General features: G+C 47.7%; 1 protein-coding gene across 1 annotated transcript in view; it reads left to right on the top strand.

Moving 5' to 3' along the window:
• Nucleotides 1-17893, top strand: part of lyst (lysosomal trafficking regulator) — a 90353-nt gene that overhangs the window by 55739 nt on the left and 16721 nt on the right. The window contains exons 20-39 of the mRNA XM_088934435.1: nt 274-423; nt 879-1016; nt 1357-1555; nt 2156-2284; nt 4292-4955; nt 7110-7290; nt 7652-7821; nt 8064-8294; nt 8745-8911; nt 9461-9613; nt 11507-11698; nt 12770-12948; nt 13639-13848; nt 14905-15081; nt 15321-15397; nt 15494-15682; nt 16333-16478; nt 16580-16676; nt 16981-17042; nt 17294-17349. Coding sequence (XP_088790561.1) covers nt 274-423; nt 879-1016; nt 1357-1555; nt 2156-2284; nt 4292-4955; nt 7110-7290; nt 7652-7821; nt 8064-8294; nt 8745-8911; nt 9461-9613; nt 11507-11698; nt 12770-12948; nt 13639-13848; nt 14905-15081; nt 15321-15397; nt 15494-15682; nt 16333-16478; nt 16580-16676; nt 16981-17042; nt 17294-17349 — 3567 coding nt within the window. The remainder of the gene's footprint in view (nt 1-273; nt 424-878; nt 1017-1356; nt 1556-2155; nt 2285-4291; nt 4956-7109; nt 7291-7651; nt 7822-8063; nt 8295-8744; nt 8912-9460; nt 9614-11506; nt 11699-12769; nt 12949-13638; nt 13849-14904; nt 15082-15320; nt 15398-15493; nt 15683-16332; nt 16479-16579; nt 16677-16980; nt 17043-17293; nt 17350-17893) is intronic.

Below are 17893 nucleotides of genomic sequence, written 5' to 3'. Positions count from 1 at the left end.
ATTGAACTGGATGAACAGAAACCCTGAGCTCACTTTAACATCTGACGTGTTGACTTTTGTTTTAATAGTCATTCAGATGGTCTGTTTGTATGGAGATGGAATCATTGATACTGTATATCACCAATATAAATTGTTTTCCCTTGATGAGGATAAAAGGTATAACATTACAACTTTTCATATCAGTGACATGCTTTGGGGTTAATTGTGGACTCAGAGTCGTGTCCCTGTCTTGATTGTCTACACCACCCTGACTGCTCTGTGGCTTGTGCCCAGACCCTGCTCGATGGCTGCTGCAGTGGCCAGATCCTTACTGTGAGCGAAGATGGCCAGTTCAGGCTGGATCCGGAGTCTACGGCTGTGGTTGTGGACCTCACGTTGCTGTCCGAGGTGCTGCGGGACTGGAAGATCTGGGCCAAGGCTCAGGTAACCCTTAGACTGCTGCACTCCATGGTTTCCTTCCACCCGGCAATTATTTCTTTTCATCTTGGTGATCAAACCACAGCAGAATGTAGTGGGTTTAGCATGGGATCTGTCATGGATAAGAAATAAAGGGAGTCTAAACATTATGCACACTACAAATTTATGCTCTGCACCATGCTATGATAATCAATAATTATTCACACGTGGGTAACCTGCAGACTTTAAAAGGCTTGTTTGATGTGAGAAAAATCAGGTAAAAATAATTCTGATGGGAATGCAATGTGGTGTAATAGGCGTAGAACTGATTTCAAGGTTTTTTCTGTGCTATATTTCAGCTTTCTTTCTCTGTTAACTCTGAGATATTCTGTCTCTTGCAGCATGTGTATGGGGAAGCCGTCCTGACTGTTGTATGCCCAACACTGTACATGTATAAGCCATCGTGTCTGCTTGTCTTTCAGAGCGGCGTTTGGGAGACCTTGCTGGCAGCTCTGGAGATTCTCATCAGGGTTCACCACCCCCAGCAGGTGTTCAACATCAAGCAGCTCCTAAAGGCGCAGGTGGTCCATCACTTCCTGCTCACCTGTCAAGTGCTGCAGGTACAACACTGGGCCGCTAAGCCCTTCTGTAACCACGCGCAGTCCGAACCTTCCTGCCCTCCTGCAGAGGAGCTGTTCCTTTCGACAAGCCCTTCTGTGTGGTTGCAATGTTTTACAGTACTCACTGTCCAGCAAAGTACGTTTAACCTGTGAAAAAAGTAAAGAGAGGCAAACACTCCAAACTAGGCAGCCTCTGTATCTACAATTCTCTGTCAGCTTGTGAAAGTCTGGTGTTTTCTTCAGAGCTATTCACATCAATATGCTTGTTGTTCACTGGTGCACTGGACAGGCCTCTTTCTAATGGAGTTTGCCCTTTTCGGGTTTCCTTTCTGTCCTTCAGGAGCATCGTAACGAGCACCTGACATCAATCCCACAGGAAGTCTGCCTGTCCTTCGTCAAGATCATCCAGGAGGTGCTGGGATCCCCCCCTGACCTGGACCTGCTCAGACTCATCTACAACTTTCTGCTTGCAGTACACCCCCCCACGAACACCTACGTCTGCCACACGCCCTCCAGCTTCTACTTCTCTCTGCATATTGGTGAGACACTGCTCCCCCGCCCCCCCCCTTCACTTGGGCCTTAGAGTAACATTCGCTCAGCCAGGAAGCTGCTGAAAGTTTTGGCTGGAAGTAACTAAATGGTGAGAAATGGCTGAACCATCAAGCACATAGCTTGTATGTGAGGAGGTCTTTTAAGTATATCAAAGATTCAAATCTTAGAGTAAACCAAACAAAATAAAAACTTTACACTGCTTAGCACATTTTCTTGATCAAAAGACAAATGGTGTGTGGCATCATTTCAATCCTCAACCTTGAGTTGTTAATAGATATGTTAATTCCTCTACAAGAATGTACGTGGTTTGTGAATGTACAAGGGGATGAGCAGATTTTCAGAATCTACCATTGATATACTGTTTGGATTAAACTACATGAAATTTTGAATTGCTGCTTTGCTTAAATGTTTTTATGGGTTAATCTAGTGTTGGACTGTAGTAAAAGATTTTCTAGGCTTGAAAAACTGTGGGACAATGTTGATATCCAGGCAGGTGCTAAATCTCTGTAAGGCCACAGCACTTCTGAAACGGATGGTTGTCTGCAGAAAGACATTAATCCTTCGTCTCTGCTTTGTGTGCATTTTAGATGGCAAGCTCTATGAGGAGAAGGTGCAGTCCTTCATGTATCTCAGGCATTCGAGCAGCGGAGTTCGTTCAGCCGGCAGCTCTGCTGTCTCTCTTTCCCCGTCAGGCTTCACTGAGGCTCCTGCAGAAGGTATTTCTCAACGCCCCGGAGCACTGTGCTCCTTTCTTAAGCCGTGGGAACCCACAGCATGGCATCTCAAAGGTTCTTTCATTTCCAAAGAGGCTTCTCAAGTCCAGTTCTGTTCGCTTACAACCCAAATCCTCTGCAATCCTCCATTTTCTGTTTTCAGAGTAATGATATCATTGCTTCAAAGTTCAGGATATTTCACAAATTCACAAATTTCACAAAGTCCTAAGCCTGCAAATTTTAAAAATGGTTTTTGCATCACTGTGGCTAAAAACGCAGCTGGTAGTCCCTGGGACACGGAATACCAGTGTTTATGAGTGGTTGGTATCTAAGGCGCTTTGAAAGTATGAATCACTTGCATCGTGTAGAGCAGTGGTTCTCAAACTTTTTGGACCAAGTACCACCCCTGATCAAACCAAAGCATCCAAGTACCACCTACAGGTCATCTTCTCATAGGAACCCCAGAAATTCTTAATGACCAACATGAGCGTGCGTGCACGCACACACTCACATACACATATAATAAATATTATAAAGATAAACATTATTTGATATAGCGCCTTTAAAGGTGGCTTCTCAAAGCGCTTTACAGGAAAAAAAGAACAGGAACAACAACGATTAAAAATAATAAAAAAGCACAATTTCAGTGAGGGGGTGAGCCTGTTTAGTCGAGCAAAGCAGATGTGAATTCATTTTTCGAACCCTGATACAATTCACAACAGAGTCTAACAGATTTTTAATCGTCAGGCATTTTCTTGACAGCAAAGGTCTCATGGTGGATGTTGCAATGCGTCCATTCATTTCTGGAGCAACCTCTCTAATTCGTGCAACTACACCGCTGTGTCGGCTTGTCATCGCTCTAGCACCGTCTGTACAAACTCCAACGCATTTATCCATTTTATCGATGCCATTCTCTTTTCATTCATTCAGAAGCTGAAATATGTGCTGTCCTGTAGTTCCTGTTGGTAGTGGCTTACAGAACAGAAAGTCCTCATGGCACGTACCCTCAAACTCGTATCTAACGTAAATAAACAAATAGGCCAAATTGACGACATCTACAGACTCATCTAATTGCAGTGAAAAGCATCTGCTCATCTTAACGGGCTCTTCCAGTGTACTTTTGATATCATCCGCCATATCAATAATTCATGAGTGACTGTCTTTCGGAGGGGGCAGCCGGTCAAGCTGTTTAGGAGCTTTTTCTCCACACATAACGTGTCAGCTCTTTTGCCAACGGTAAATAAGGTTCTTCAAAAATAGTGTGGGGCTTACCTGCTTTAGCAATCCGCAAGCTTGCATTTTTCCCCGTTTCCGTTTCAGGAGTCCGTCTCAGAAATTAAAAGACGTTTTTATTTCATGCGCATGGGAGCGAAATGGAGACATTCTGTGTATTTTCCACAAATTAACCTAGAACAGTTCTTAAATATTTTTCTTTTATCTATCACGCTTTCCTGTGCTCACAAGATTGCCAGTGTTCTTAGCACGCATTTCTATGCATTCCTGTGCTTACAACATTGGCATTGTTACAAAATCACACACATTCTCTACCTCCCTATTTTCTGGAGATAACTTTTTTTAAATACAATTGGTCACTTACGTTCGTAGCACGCATTCCTATAGAATGGTATAGAATTACATTGTAGCTCTTGTGTCCACTCAAGTATTAGTGCGCGCTGTATCGTAGTACGTAGGCTACGTATTCGACACGTATTAAAATAGAAAATATGAAAACCCGTCCCGATTTGTCGGTGCACACAACAAAATTCCAGGGTCATGTGGCGTACCACCTGGCGGCGGTACCATAGTTTGAGAACCACTGGTGTAGAGTATTGATATAGACATCTGCAACAGCAACTAACCAACATTTGGCTCAACGTACTCTATTTTACTTGCAAAAACAGGGGTTGGATTTTGAAGATGTTTCACTTGCCGTTTGACAGTAAGATTCCCCTTGGGTTTTGGTGTCTGTAAAAGACGAGATCCTTATTAAATTTGCTCTGTTGTCTCCAGAAACCATCGCGGCCCACAGCTCAGAGCGGGAGACTAGCCTGGTGGTGGACAGCCAGTTCCGCAACCCCCAGAGCTGGTCGCCTTCTCCCACCTCCTCCCCTCCGCTGCCCCCCCATCAGGCGGGCCGAGCCTTGGGGGAGCCCAGCAGGCGAGCCGGCCATGAGAGGCGGTCCTCAGGGGCCCAGCAGGCACCCGGGGCCGCCGAGACCCTCAAGAGGGCCAGCGAAGAGCATCTCGTCAGCAGCTGCGAGTCGGTCCAGACCATCTGCGACTCCAGAGAGGCGGGCGAGACCCCCCAGCTCTCCAGCACGCCGCCCACCATCCACATTGAGCAGGAGGCGGGAGAGAGCAGCAGGGCCGAGGGCCTGGCGGACGGCAGCGGCGAGGGCAGCCCGCGAAGCCTCGAGCCGGAGGAGCAGTTCAACCCCCCGGCGGAGGAGGGCATCCGACGCCCGGACAGCTTGAAGGGCATCCAGTCTTTCCAGAGGAGCCAGAGCAACTTCGCGAGCCTGGGCCTCGCCTTCCCGGCCCAGAATGGCTCCCTGGCCATCGCGCGCTGGCCTAGCCTGGCCGACAGGGGCCAGCTGCCCGAGGACTGGGAGAGCTACACCTTCTCTCCCGGCTACGAGCGCGCCTACGGCAGACCTGACTCCGCGGGAGACAGGTGAGGCCGGCCAGGCTGCCAGACGAAACCCCGTTTTCTTTGTGCTTAATGTTCGTGCAGTTACATGTGCGTGTTTACCGTGTGTTTACGGCAAACCCTTCGTGCCTTTTCTCCTGCGGAATAGTTCTATGCACTGCTCAGTTTTGCTAAAAGCTTTCCTGCGTCATGTCACATGGACCAGGATTCCCTAAAGTGGCAGCGAACAATATCCTGAGCACCACCGAGCTCTGCCAGCTCTCCTCAGTACGGCACACCCAGCAGCCCTAACCGGCTCTTTCAGGCTGAGCTGCTGCCTGTGAGGTGGTGGCTGTGTGGCCCGTTTAAAGACGAATGGTTCTGCAGCTCAAAGGAGGGCGGGTCGGAGATTCTGTGTACACCGTCTCACTCTCCTCTGAGTGCGGTCACAGGCGTCCTTAGCTGAGAGCCAGCCAAGACAAAAGAAAAAAACACCGCAGCTGATTCTTTATTTGTTTTTTTTGTTAAAAAAGAGAAAACGTTTCTCACATCTTATTACGATGATAATAATATATGACAAACATGTACAATAATAAGCTGTATACTCCGCTAGGCCAGCATCAGTGCATTGTGAATCTGGTGTGAATCTAGGTTAAAGTATGTCTTCGTTTATGGACTCACTGCATTCATGTATGAGTTGAATTCAGCCAGCATGTAGTTCATTATCTCCTCAGGGGGTGCCCTTTGATCCCTTTGAAAGAAAGTTCTTATTTGCCAGTATGTGCTTTCAATATTGGTTCTGCAATACTGAGTTTACTGTGTACACAGTTACAGCATGGGCTGTCAAAAGAACCAGTTTAATCTGCTTCTACAGCCAATGGAGCTATCCTGACCTGTGCTGGTTTTACAGGGACAGTGCAGTACGTGAAAAGCCATGCTGAAACTGTAACAGAAAATCCCTTCCATAATGCGCCCTGATGAAATTGAAAGCTTTACGGATCCTTGTCTGAGAGTAAGGATTAATCGGCACTTGCGATTGTTGGCTTTCTTGAAATCTCACTCACTGAGCAAAGAGAAAATTGGACTGTTCATTTAAACATCAGCAAAACTTTTTTTTATGATGAAAAAAGATATTAACCTCAAGAGCAATACTAGATGGATGAGACCTCCATGTTCACAAAGTCCAGCCACTGTGCAAAGTGCTAGCCTTCACTGAGCTGGCAGTGGTGTCTAAAGTATCTTTCCTGTAACACTCCCACTCATTCATTGCCAGTCTGGGCTCTTGAATTGAGGCATTGGGAGACGCCCTGACCAGCACCCATTTCATTTCTCCTGTAAAAGACCCACAGCTCGAGCAGTGAGCCGACTTGGCTAGAAGAATGAAGTGCTCATTAGAAACTGCTGCATGGCTTTGAAAGAAAAAGAATTTAAAAACCCTACAATAACAATTTGAGACAGTAGATGCTTCTCTGTGTACTCTATATCCTCTTCTTGGGCACAGGTGAGATTAATTCTTTAATGTAGCGAAACGTGAATCATGAAAGTGGTGTATCTGCTACTTGGAGACATCAGTACTGTAGCAGGGTGAGTGTCCAAAAGTGGCCTTTTAATGGCCTTTACTTGCTGAGGCCCTGCAGGTCGGAGTGGAAGTGTTGCTATAAAATAAACAAGGAAACTGGTGCAGGTAACAATACTTGGTATTTTTTTGTATTAGTAATACTGCTTTAAAGACCTCTTCCAAAAGAACAAGTTTAAGTTGAAGTTCAAGTTTATTTTCATTACACTCACACACAGGTATATGGTATAACAAAATGATATTTAGCTAGCTCTCAGACGGTAAGTAGTGCGAACAACAGATAATGTGCAAGACAACAACAGGTAACAGGTAATGTGCAAAACAATGACAGAATTAAGTAAAGGATACAAAATTATGGAGAGTAAACGTCTTGACATGTGAGGTAGAGGTAGATTTCAATGTGAGTTCAAGTTTTGAGAAAGAGAGAAGGCACTGTAAGGGTTCAGATCGTAGGCTCTACGAGAGGCTGGGAGTTTGATAGTTTGAGAGTGCGGGGGTAAAAACAGCAGTGTTATTTAAAGGAAGACCCAGCAGCACATTCCTCCTCCCATAGATGAGGCCTTAAATGTTGGCAGTGCGGTGTCTGAGCAGGGTGTGTGACTCGTGCTGCGGTGTGCCTGCAGGTCCAGCACAGAGGACTGCCTGGTGCTGATCTGCTGCGGCCTGTACGATCTGCTGCGGGGCGTGCTGCTGCTCCTGCCGGACCTCATGCTGGAAGACGTTATGGACAAGCTGATCCAGCCGGAGGCTCTCATCGTCCTGGTCAACCACCCCTCGCCCCTCATACAGCTGGGAGTCATGAAGGTGGGGCTTCTTCTTCTGTTGCCTGCGTCCTCTCTTCTCCCCTTTCCTGTTTTCCTTGCTTTTCTTCTTACTCTTCCCTCCTTGATAGATGTGCCTTCTGGAAGAGTCTGGACTTGGAAAATGAGCTCCATGTGATGAGGTCGACCATGGCAACTTATGTCAAACAGAACTAATCTGAGCTTCACATCGCAGTAATTCTTATAGCGCATGTACTGTACAGCATGTCTCTTAACCACGGAGATGCTTATCATGTGAACAGGAGGTTCACACTTTTTATGTGTTTTACATTGATGTTAACATGAAGTAGCAACAGTTAAGGAGTTGTACAACAGAAATGACTGTTAATCTTTCTTTCCTAAAGCTGCTGGATGCGTACTTTATCCGGTCAACAAAGGATCAGAGAGAGAAGTTCCTGAAGAACTATGGGTTCTCCTTGCTGGCCAATCAGCTGTACCTGCACCAGGGGACACAGGGGCTTCTGGAGTGCTTCCTGGAGATGATGTTCGGCCGTCCGGTGGGCATGGACGAGGAGTGAGTAAAGAGAGAGGGAGGGAGTAGAGAGTTACAGATCCTGACCTCTATGTATCTGTTGAACCTAGTTCGCATTTCCACATTCGCCAGAAGAGTCATTAATTATGTCCAAGAGGCCCCTTGCACGGTTTTCCACTGAAACTATCCAAAAAGGGAGATACAAGTGAGATTCTGTGCTACTACACTGATCTTGTCACCAAAAAAGCGAGCTCTTCCTTTTTCTTCTTCACCTTTTTGTGTAGCCTGGACCTGGAGGACATGGAGAAGGTCGACCCCTTCTTGAAGAGATGCATCATTCCGGTTCTGGGGCTGATCGAGAACTCCCTGTACGAGAACACGCTGGTGCACAACACGCTGTTTGTCCTCCTGCAGCTCCTCAACGCCTGCTCCAAGCTGGCCGACATCCTGCTGGACAACGGGCTCCTCTACGTGCTCTTCAACACGCTGGCGGCCCTCAATGGCCTGGAGAACAGGTAACTGACTTGTCTCGCAGCGCTTGGTCTCTGATTTAATTCAGATCTTACCCCTTGAGGGTCCTGAAGCAGAGCAACTAGAAGCAAAACCCATATCTGACCCTGGAAAAACCCCACTGCCCTTCTGTCAGGTCCCACATTGTGGTGGGATTTCATAAACTAATTTCCACAAGGTGTTAAAATTAGATCACCATACTCTAGATTATAACACTTTTATATTTCTTATTCATATTTGTATAGGACCTATCAGAATAGAGTATTATAGTATAGCACCTATCAGATTACGGAAGTACAGCGGATCACTTGTTATTCATAGTGCCATCTGTACAGATCTTTCAGAAGCTGAGCAGAAGGAAGGATCTGCTGTTGTATAAGGATGTGTAGATCACGGCTGTCTGAAGGCTGTACGGTCTGGGTGTGATGGCTCCTTTCTCCTGGTCCCCTTCGCAGGATCCCGCTGAACGATTACAAGCTCCTGGTGTGTGACATCCAGCAGGTGCTGGTGGCGGTGACCATTCACTCCTGCAGCTCCTCAGGCTCTCAGTACTTCCGCATCATCGAGGACCTGATCACGCTGCTGGGCTACCTGCAGACCAGCAAGAACAAGCGCACACAGGGTAAGGCCTAGGGGCCTCGAGCAGGCAGAGTCGATTCGGGACCACGGGGCACAGTCCCAGCCAGGAGATCCCTATATAGAATCCAGCTAGCAGATGGAAAGTAATTGGGACTTAAGCTAGCCCACAATCATTACAGTTCTCTTGGAATCATGACCTTCCTTAGACCGGGGAAAGGGAGTAAGTGGTTGAAATAAGAGAGTAATTAATTCAGTTAACTAAAGTCTAACTGTAGTTAACTAAAAATAGAATGGAAACTGTTAGACCCTGTGGCCTTCAAGCACTGATTTTGAAGAACACTGGCCTACAGTAATGCCTGGCAATGTAAGCACCCTTGTCAATAAAACAAAAATTGAAAATTTGCCTTAATGGTAACTGATTTAGTCTATCCCCTTAACTGACCTGCCTTCTGAGCACAAGTGCAGAAAATCTCATTTGCAGTTTTGTTTTTTTCTGCCCAGCTCTTACAAACACAGATCCTCCCATTGACAGGGAAGGAATGTCTTCCTGCATGTCTCACTCCTCCCTTTTCCTTGTTCCCGATGTGTGTAGAAATGGCTGTGGCTCTGCAGTTCCGGGTTCTCCAGTCAGCCATAGAGTTCATCAAGACGACAGCCAATCAGGACCCCCAGAAGCTGAGCAGCTCAGTGCACCTCCCTCCTCTCCAGCACAGCGCCATCTACCAGAAGCGCAAGAGCATTGCTGGTGAGTAAAGACCCCTGCAAGATATACAGTAGGTATTCACCTTCAGCATACTCATCTAGGGCACATAGCATGATCATTAATGCTGTAATCTCTCCCTCACCATAGCTACTGTAAAAGTACTTCACCTAATCAGAAGAATTACATATTATACTATAAATCTAAATTCAAGTGTCTGTGTCATTGATAACAGTAAATGTGGGTATTTTAAGAGTAACGTGACTCTGTATTCCAGCTCAAACAATGTCAGTTCACATTAGAGTGAGGGCATCAGTGTTTGTGGTGGCTGGAATGGGGGTTGCTGTAAGAAAGCCTACGAGCCGTAGATTATACAGAGCAATGAACGACGTCCTCCTCTTGCAATAAGGAATTTGTCAAAATACTTTTTTACATCCTCTTAACTGTTTCTGCAAATTGCCTTGCGCCGTTTTGAGGCCGTACAGCATGATGTTCAATGAGCAAACAAAGGGTCTCAGCCCTGGTGTGACCAGGGTGCCTGAAGCCTCTTTTCCCCTCCTAGCGTGGGCTCCCTTGTGCGTCGGACAGGCAGCCGTCGTCACCTGCGCGCAGGTCACTCACAGCTCTCCTTGTTCTGTTATTTTTGCACCTGTTTGAAACCAAGGTTCAATTGCCATGAAAGACTCCATTATCCCACGCATCCCGAGACAGCATTACTGTTCCTTCGGGCAGATTCCGATGCCCGCTTCCTACGGCTTTTTATCCCTGGAGTCTCCCCTCCCGTCCCCCACGGGATCCCCGGGCTATGTCTTTCCCAGTGAAACAGGTGCAGTAATGGCCTCCGTGCCTGTCCGCTCCAATGGAGGACAACATTCCCCTTCCTCCAGAATGTTTCTCCATTGCCGACACTTAGCCTAGAGAACTCGCGCATGAAAACCCCTGACTCGCCCAGTGACCGAGCGATCACTGGTGCCTTGCTCGCTGCATCTAATCTGACTCCCTTTTCCTGCTGTCGGAATTTCTTTTTTTTTATTTTTCCTTGAACGAAGCGAAAGATCTCTCCTGACGGTATGCCCGCGCGTAGGGACGCCAGCTCACTGCAATGCAGGGAGGGAGACAGCTGACCCCCCAGCCTTAGAAATGAAGATAACTGCATGAAACCGATTTACCTCTCACCTTACTAATGCCAGCGCTCAGTCTCGTGATTAAGATTTTTTCATAATGCTCTGAAAACTGTTGAATTACGTTGTTTTAATAGACTTTCATTTGATTATTTTTTCGATTTAATGGATAACTGATCAAATGTAAATTCGCCTGGGGTAAGAACTAAGCATAATCCCATTACAGATATTTATGGAGTTGCTTCAGAAGCTAGCCTGTGTGAATTGTGATGCTCTTTTCTTTCATTGGCTTGGTATCTTGACGTTTTTATTACATAGGTGAGAATGTCTGTTGCCTGAACCGTTCTAAACTTCTAAACTTACAAAAGGGCAATTTCCCGCCTTTTCGGAATGGGAGGATCCAAAACCCAAAACGGTGTGCTTGAGATACGTCTTACGGTGCTTTTAGAGTTTTGCAGTGGTACTTGTTGCATTACAGTTATCTGTGGAAGTCTTTCAAGTTCCTCAAAGTGTGATAAGAGAAAATAATAACATTAAATTCATTTTATACAGTGCCTTTGAAAGTAGCTTCTCAAAGTGCTTGTAGTATGTGAGTAGAATTTAGTGAGTGAAAGACGCTGGGAATAAATGTACGAGTATTCCAAACAATAATAATAAAAGCACATTTCTTTTAGCGTGTGGGTTTCTTAATATTATTTTCCTTTCCAAACTTGAAAGCTGAGGTTTCTTGCGTGCTGCAGTGCTGGGTTGCTGTGGAAGCCCCTCTCGTCTCGATCTAACGCTGTCTCCCTGTGCGTGTGTGCGTGTGTGCGTGCAGGCCCTCGCAGGTTCTCCCTGGCGCAGTCCGACTCCCTGCTGACGCAGCTGCGCTCCGTGGCCAGTGACGAGCTGGCGGTGATGATGCAGAGGAGGATGAGCCAGGAGAACCCCATCCGCGCGGCGGAGGCGGAGTACGTGCAGCGGCTGCAGAGGCTGACCGTGCTGGCCGTCAACAGGCTCATCTACCAAGGTGACGTTGCACGGTCCTGAAACCCCATAGAACTCTTAATAATAAGAATTGCTTACACTTATACAGCGCTTTTCTGGACACTCCACTCAAAGCGCTTTACAGGTAATGGGGACTCCCCTCCACACCAGCTCTGAGTGGGGAGGAGAGCAGAGTAATGAAGCCAGTTCATAGATGTGGATTATTAGGAGGCCATGATTGGTAAGGGCCAATGGGAAATTTGGCCAGGACACCGGGGTTACACCCCTACTCTTTTCGTGAAATATCCTGGTATTTTTAATGACCACAGAGAGTCAGGACTTTGGTTTTGTCTCATCCGAAGGACGGCGCCTGTTTACAGTGTAGTGTCTCTGTCACTATACTGGGGCATTAGGACCCACATAGACCACAGGGTGAGCGCCCCCTGCTGGCCCCACTTACACCTCTTCCAGCAGCAGCCTTAGTTTTTCCCAGGAGGTCTCCCCTCCAGGTACTGACCAGGCTCACACCTGCTGAGCTCCAGTGGGCTGCCAGCTGTGAACTGCCGGGTGATATGGTTGCTGGCATGTCTTTGTTTTAATAAACTCGGTTTGTTGTGTCTTGGTGTTGCATGTGAGTTTGATCCAGATTTTTACAAGTTACATGGAACACAAATCAGTGGCAGGTTTGCTGCACTTGCATTATTATTAGAGCTGCAGTCATCTGTGGTTTTGCTCTCCTTAAACACTTAAGGAAATCAGTGGCAGGAGCTTAGTAAGACTCCCACTGCACAGCACTTCAATCTGCTTTAGGTTTTATGAGCTGTAGACTCTTGTTTGCAAAGTCAGTACCCAGGCTTTGTTTTCCTAAAGAAAAAGCCCAATTCTCCTTGGAATTGCTATTGGTTTTTATTTCCTTGAAAGCAGCAGTTAATTTTCTTCTAGCCTTAGATCTGTAAAGTAACACTATAAAATAGTTTTCCAAGACAGCATATTTGCAAAGTGTTTTGTTTCCTCACCTCGGAAGCTGTGTGAGTTTTGTCTTGGGCAAGCCACGTGTGTATTGATGTGCGCTGTGAAGCTGCACTAATGTGCTAATTCTGGCCTCTATGTGTAGATGTCAGCCAGGACTTCTTTGACCTCCTGAATATCCCTGAGTCCCCCAGCCACCAGCAAGCTGCGGGTGCCCAGTGTGAGCACCCAGAGGAAAATGGCACCCCAGCCCCCCCTGCCAACATGAAGACGTTTCAGAAGGAGATCCTGAAGCTCATGATGGAAGGAATCAAAGCAGGCTTTGTGAGTTCCTGAAAGCCCCCGTTCGCCTTTAGTTCTCGTCTCGTTGAAATAATCGAGTAACGATGGGCAGCGTCAGTGCTCTGAGTCTCCCCGTGTGTTGTGTTGGAGCCCCCTGCTGGTCATGCGAAGAGCACGCCCTGGAACGGGTCTGTGTGCTTGTATTGTCTTCAAGGTCTTTGCTTTGAGGAAAGTAAAATAAGATGACTTTATTAGCCATATACAATTTCCTTCCTGTTGGAGAAAATGTTCTTGACTCTGTAACCAAATCTGTTTAGTGTGTGGATGATGAACCAGAGATCAACTGTGTTTCCTCTCTAATTTGAGAATTAGATAAGATCGCTTTATTATCCATATACAATTTCTTGCATTAGGAATTTGTCTTTTCACGTACCCCAGCTTGCTCTCCATGAGACACACAGGCAGGGAGAGAAGCTTGGGGTCAGACCGCAGGGTCAGCCGTTGTACGGCACCCCTGGAGCAGCTGGGGTTAAGGGCCTTGCTCAGGGGCCCAATGGAGTAGGATTCCTCTGCCAGCTGAGATATGAACCGGCAACCTTCCAGCCACAGGCGCAGATCCTTAGCCACAGAGCCACCAGTCCTCTCCAGTAACCGTGAGAATCGAGATGCCCATGACAGCGGTAAGAGGGGTTCCTGCTAATGTGTGCGGCTGTGTGGGCTTGTCTCCCTCAGGGCACTGGGGGCCGAGGCAGTGCCCCCCGGAGCCAGTGGAGGCGAATTCTCTGGTCCTGTCGGGACACCTTCCGGGTCCAAATGGGCCGCCTGCTGGTCCACATCCTGTGCCCGGCTCGCCCCCTGGAGCACAGGAAGCATGCCCTGGAGATCGTCAACGACCACAGTCACCCCGACATCCTGCGTGAGTGCCTCAGCCCAGGCCTGGAGGTCAGTTCCTTTCGCATATAACCAGTCCAGCAGGTGTCCAACGTAAGAACTTGAGAAAGGTTACGAACAGGGAGAGACCGTGTAGCTTATCAGATCAGTTCGATCAGTTGTAGTTAATTGGTCCAAGGATCTCCTCTAGCGGTTTCTTGAGAGAAACCAGGGTGTCGGCTTGAACAGCATGATTGGTCAGCCTGTTTCACTCTCCCACCAGCCTTTGTGTAAAACAGTGCCTCCTGTCCTGTCTGGAGGATCTCATCCAGCTGGGAAGATGCCAGGGTATTTCCTTCAACAGCATGGCTGGGCAGCTTGTTCCCCACTGCCACCACGCTTGGTGGTGAAAAGTGCCCCCTGTTCTCAGTTGTAAATGCACTTCCATGTATACTGTATATCCTGCAGAGCAAGCTGGCGTGGTGCCTGGAAGACACTGCCTGCGCTCAGATCCTCATGCATTGAAAATTTTATTGGTGGTGCTTTTTGGAGCTGAGTGACAGAGCAGTTTTGTGAAGTGTTGTTTTCAAAGGGTGAGACAACCAGGCATAAAATCGATAACCGTGTCCTTAACATGAAAAAGCTATTTTGTGAATAATTACTTTTTTGTAAGAAGTGGAGCTCCAGCCTGAGATGCGCCAAAATAAAAAAAAGTCAATTTTCAGAGGCGCGTCTTGTAACAGTAGGCCATCAAAACAAATTTTTGACGTTAACGAACAGAAAAAATTTTCAAATTGGAAGGCGAGTAACCTTTCAGCTGCCAGCAAGTGCTATTTTCCAGCGCGTTATATCTAGACATCTGCCAAGCTGCTGTTCTGAAGAAAAACTCAAGGAGGTCTTCATTATCGGGCTCATTGCTTGTGTTGCCATGGCAACCAGCTTTGTTCTCTCGGTGCATCTCTGGCAACTGTTGGGACAGAAAGTGGAAAGCAAAACTTAGATCACTCAAGAAAACCTTTTTTTTTTTTCCCCAAAACTGAAGTGGCACAGTGTGGAATTTGTGTAGTAAAGTCCTTTTTTATTTTCTTATTTTTTCTTTTTGGGGATTGGGGGCATTGCTGATCACAGCACGGCCCCAAATTAGCCTTATACCTGTACGAGCTGCTGCACGATCACAAGGAGCATCTGTCCAAGGAGGAGCAGGCCGCCGTGGGCGTGTTCATGACCTCCCTGAAGCTGTGTGGCCATCGCTGCATCCCCCCCAGTGCCCCACCCAAGCCTGACCTCATGAAGGCTGTCAAAGAGGTAAGCAGGCCGCTGTCCCCGTGGCGACACCGGACTTGTCTCGTGTGAGCCGGAGTGAGGCGCGTCGGACTCCCTTCCCACCGCTAAAGAAACAATAATGCACAATAACCCAAAGGCATTGGAGTCTCTGTCTTTAATTAGGTCATCATTAGGCTTACGGTGGTGGGATCTGCTGTATGAAAATAAATTTTGTCATGTTATCCTCTAGCTACCTTCATGCCCGTCTTTTTTTTTTATAGGAACAACTGAAATATGAATCGGAAGAAAAAAATAGCAAAGCCGCCTGGGAAAAGAAAATGGCAAATGTCCAACACAGGTACGGTACATCCCCGCCTTTCCTGAAGGTAACGCGAGAGTAACGTTAAAGTACAGAAGGGATCTCATCAGAAACTCCCACCCCACCTCCCCGCAGTCTCATCCAGCGGCTGGACAGCAAGTCCAAGGACATTTCCAAGATCGCGGCCGACATCACGCAGAACGTGTCCCTGCGCCAGGGCATGGAGAGGAAGAAAGTCATCCAGCACATCCGGGGGATGTACAAGGTGGAGCTGAGCGCCAGCCGCCATTGGCAGGAGCTGGTACAGCAGCTCACGCACGACCGGTGAGTCAGTGAGTGAGAGAGGGCACTTCCTGTGAGCTCGTCCCCGCACGCCCCCTCCGCCTCCGCAGCACGGAGACAGCAGTCCAGACCGCTTGCCCGCGTGGGCGTGGACAGCACCCTCCTGGGCTGTCTCTCCTAGCTCGCCTCCTTACTGTTCACAGAGCAGCCAGGCGGACTCTTTTAACAAGTCGTTTCTCCTTGTGTGTTTTTTCACCAACAGCAATGATGCATGTTTGTGGTGCAGAATGTTCAGCAGAAGATGTGATTTGATATTCTGAATGTCTGTAACACTGCTTGTCGTTAAAGCACGAAACCTGTAGCGCTAGAATCTGTTGGTGAGAAGTCCAGCCACTCACCTTCCAACCACGGGCAGAAGGTTTGAGCCCGGCTAGCTCAGTCGGTAGAGCATGAGACTCTTAACCTCAGGGTTGTGGGTTCGTGCCCCACACTGGGCGCGTTTGTCTCCCTTTCTCACCAAGTTCCCTGCAGATAGTGGTTATGGCAGTGAAGTATTGAACTGGAGACCTTGACGTCTTGGGTAATGGGTGCTGGTTTGTACCCCACTGCTCACCGTGGTGTGGGTGACTCGACTTGGGGGGGGGCATCAGCTGGAGCCCCCGAAGCCAGTGACGCGTCTGTGTTCCCTGCAGAGCGGTGTGGTACGACCAGGCATCCTACCCGACCTCGTGGCAACTGGACCCCACCGAGGGCCCGAACCGGGAGCGGCGCCGGCTGCAGCGGTGCTACCTGACCATCCCCAACAAGTATCTGCTGAAGGACCGGCAGAAGCCCGATGGTGAGGGCTTCTCTCACCAGCTGGTAACCAGCTGCTCCACCAGGTTACCCACCGCCCGCCCTGTGTCTCTTTAAGTGACTTTTGTTTTCTTCTTCACGTAGAGCCCGTCAAGCCGCCCCTGGCGTACCTCTTCGAAGACAAGACTCATTCCTCCTTCTCCTCCACGGTGAAAGACAAGGCCACCAGCGAGGCCATCAGGTAGGCAGCCCTGAGCTCTCCAGAGGTGCACCCACAGCAGGGATTCTTTTGCTAACGCCATGTTTCTTTTACCAAACATGACTGCTGTCAAGTTAACGTGTTCTGGTCAGAACTGTGGGTTTATATCAGATCCAGAGCCACCTGTCTTGCTGTAGTAGTAGCACCACTGCTTGTGGCAGGGAGATAATCCCCCTTTGGATTTGGCTTGGTAACCTTAGGTGCCAAAACATCAGACTGTTAAAGTAAAGGCCTGTGTCCATGGAAGGCTGTGCAACTGACCTCTGGCATTGTTCTGGCTCTGTAGGTTCACCAGGAGGTGTATCAACGTGGCCCCCTCCAGGGAGACACCAGGGGAGCTGCTCTTGGGTAAGCACTGCTTACTAATCCTAATCAGTCCAGCGCTTGACTTTATTCTAGGTAACCGTTTAACCACCCTGCATACTAAAATGTATCAGAAATGTTCTTAGAACACCATAGGTTTTTTTAATCAAACTGCTTGTTCTAATTTTGCCGCAATTTTGTTAGTCTCTTCCCAGTTGTTACCTGCTTTTCTGGGTGGATGCCGTCGGGCTGATGGATCTTTTATTCTGCCTTCTTTGTTTGCGTTTTGTTTGCAGGGAAGTCTGGGATGTACTTCGTGGAAGACAATGCCACTGATGCCTGTGATAGTCAAGTAAGATTTCTCATCCTTGATCAGTTTTGACCAAATGCTTGCGCCATATACCCTGGAAATCAATGACCCTCTTTGTGTTTAGTAGTGCTGCTCAGCCTGACACACTGCTGTAGGTGTCTGCTTGCCTGAGAACATACCTGAACGCATACCCTAATCCAAACCAGTTCTTCTTCCTGGAGCTGCTAAAACATTTTTCTCTATTATTGCTAAATAAAGTTCATCCAAATTACTTCCTGGCTTATGAAATTCAGCCCCAGCGGGTTGACGGAAATAAAGCAAGGAGCCTGATGTACATTCTTGACGATAGTTGTTCTACGCTGGATTTCGAAGTAGGCTATTGGAGAACAAGGTATGGTGGCTGGCCAAAAGGAGCCTCTCAACTCAGCTTTCCATTCTTCCTTGTCTCATCCAGAACACTTGAAAAACACTGCTACAAGAACACTGCTTTTCTCTGTAATTGAGAAGGTTAAGTATACTTAATGAAAGGTCATGGACAGTGTTACCTAACTAGACTTGTTGCTGAGCAGTAAAGCACAGCAGACAA

The sequence above is a fragment of the Atractosteus spatula genome, chromosome 15 (genome assembly GCF_055471065.1).
Source record: "Atractosteus spatula isolate fAtrSpa1 chromosome 15, fAtrSpa1.hap1, whole genome shotgun sequence".
NCBI lineage: Eukaryota > Metazoa > Chordata > Actinopteri > Semionotiformes > Lepisosteidae > Atractosteus > Atractosteus spatula.
Note: the sequence above shows the minus strand (reverse complement) of the source record. Positions and strands in the feature narration are given on the sequence as shown.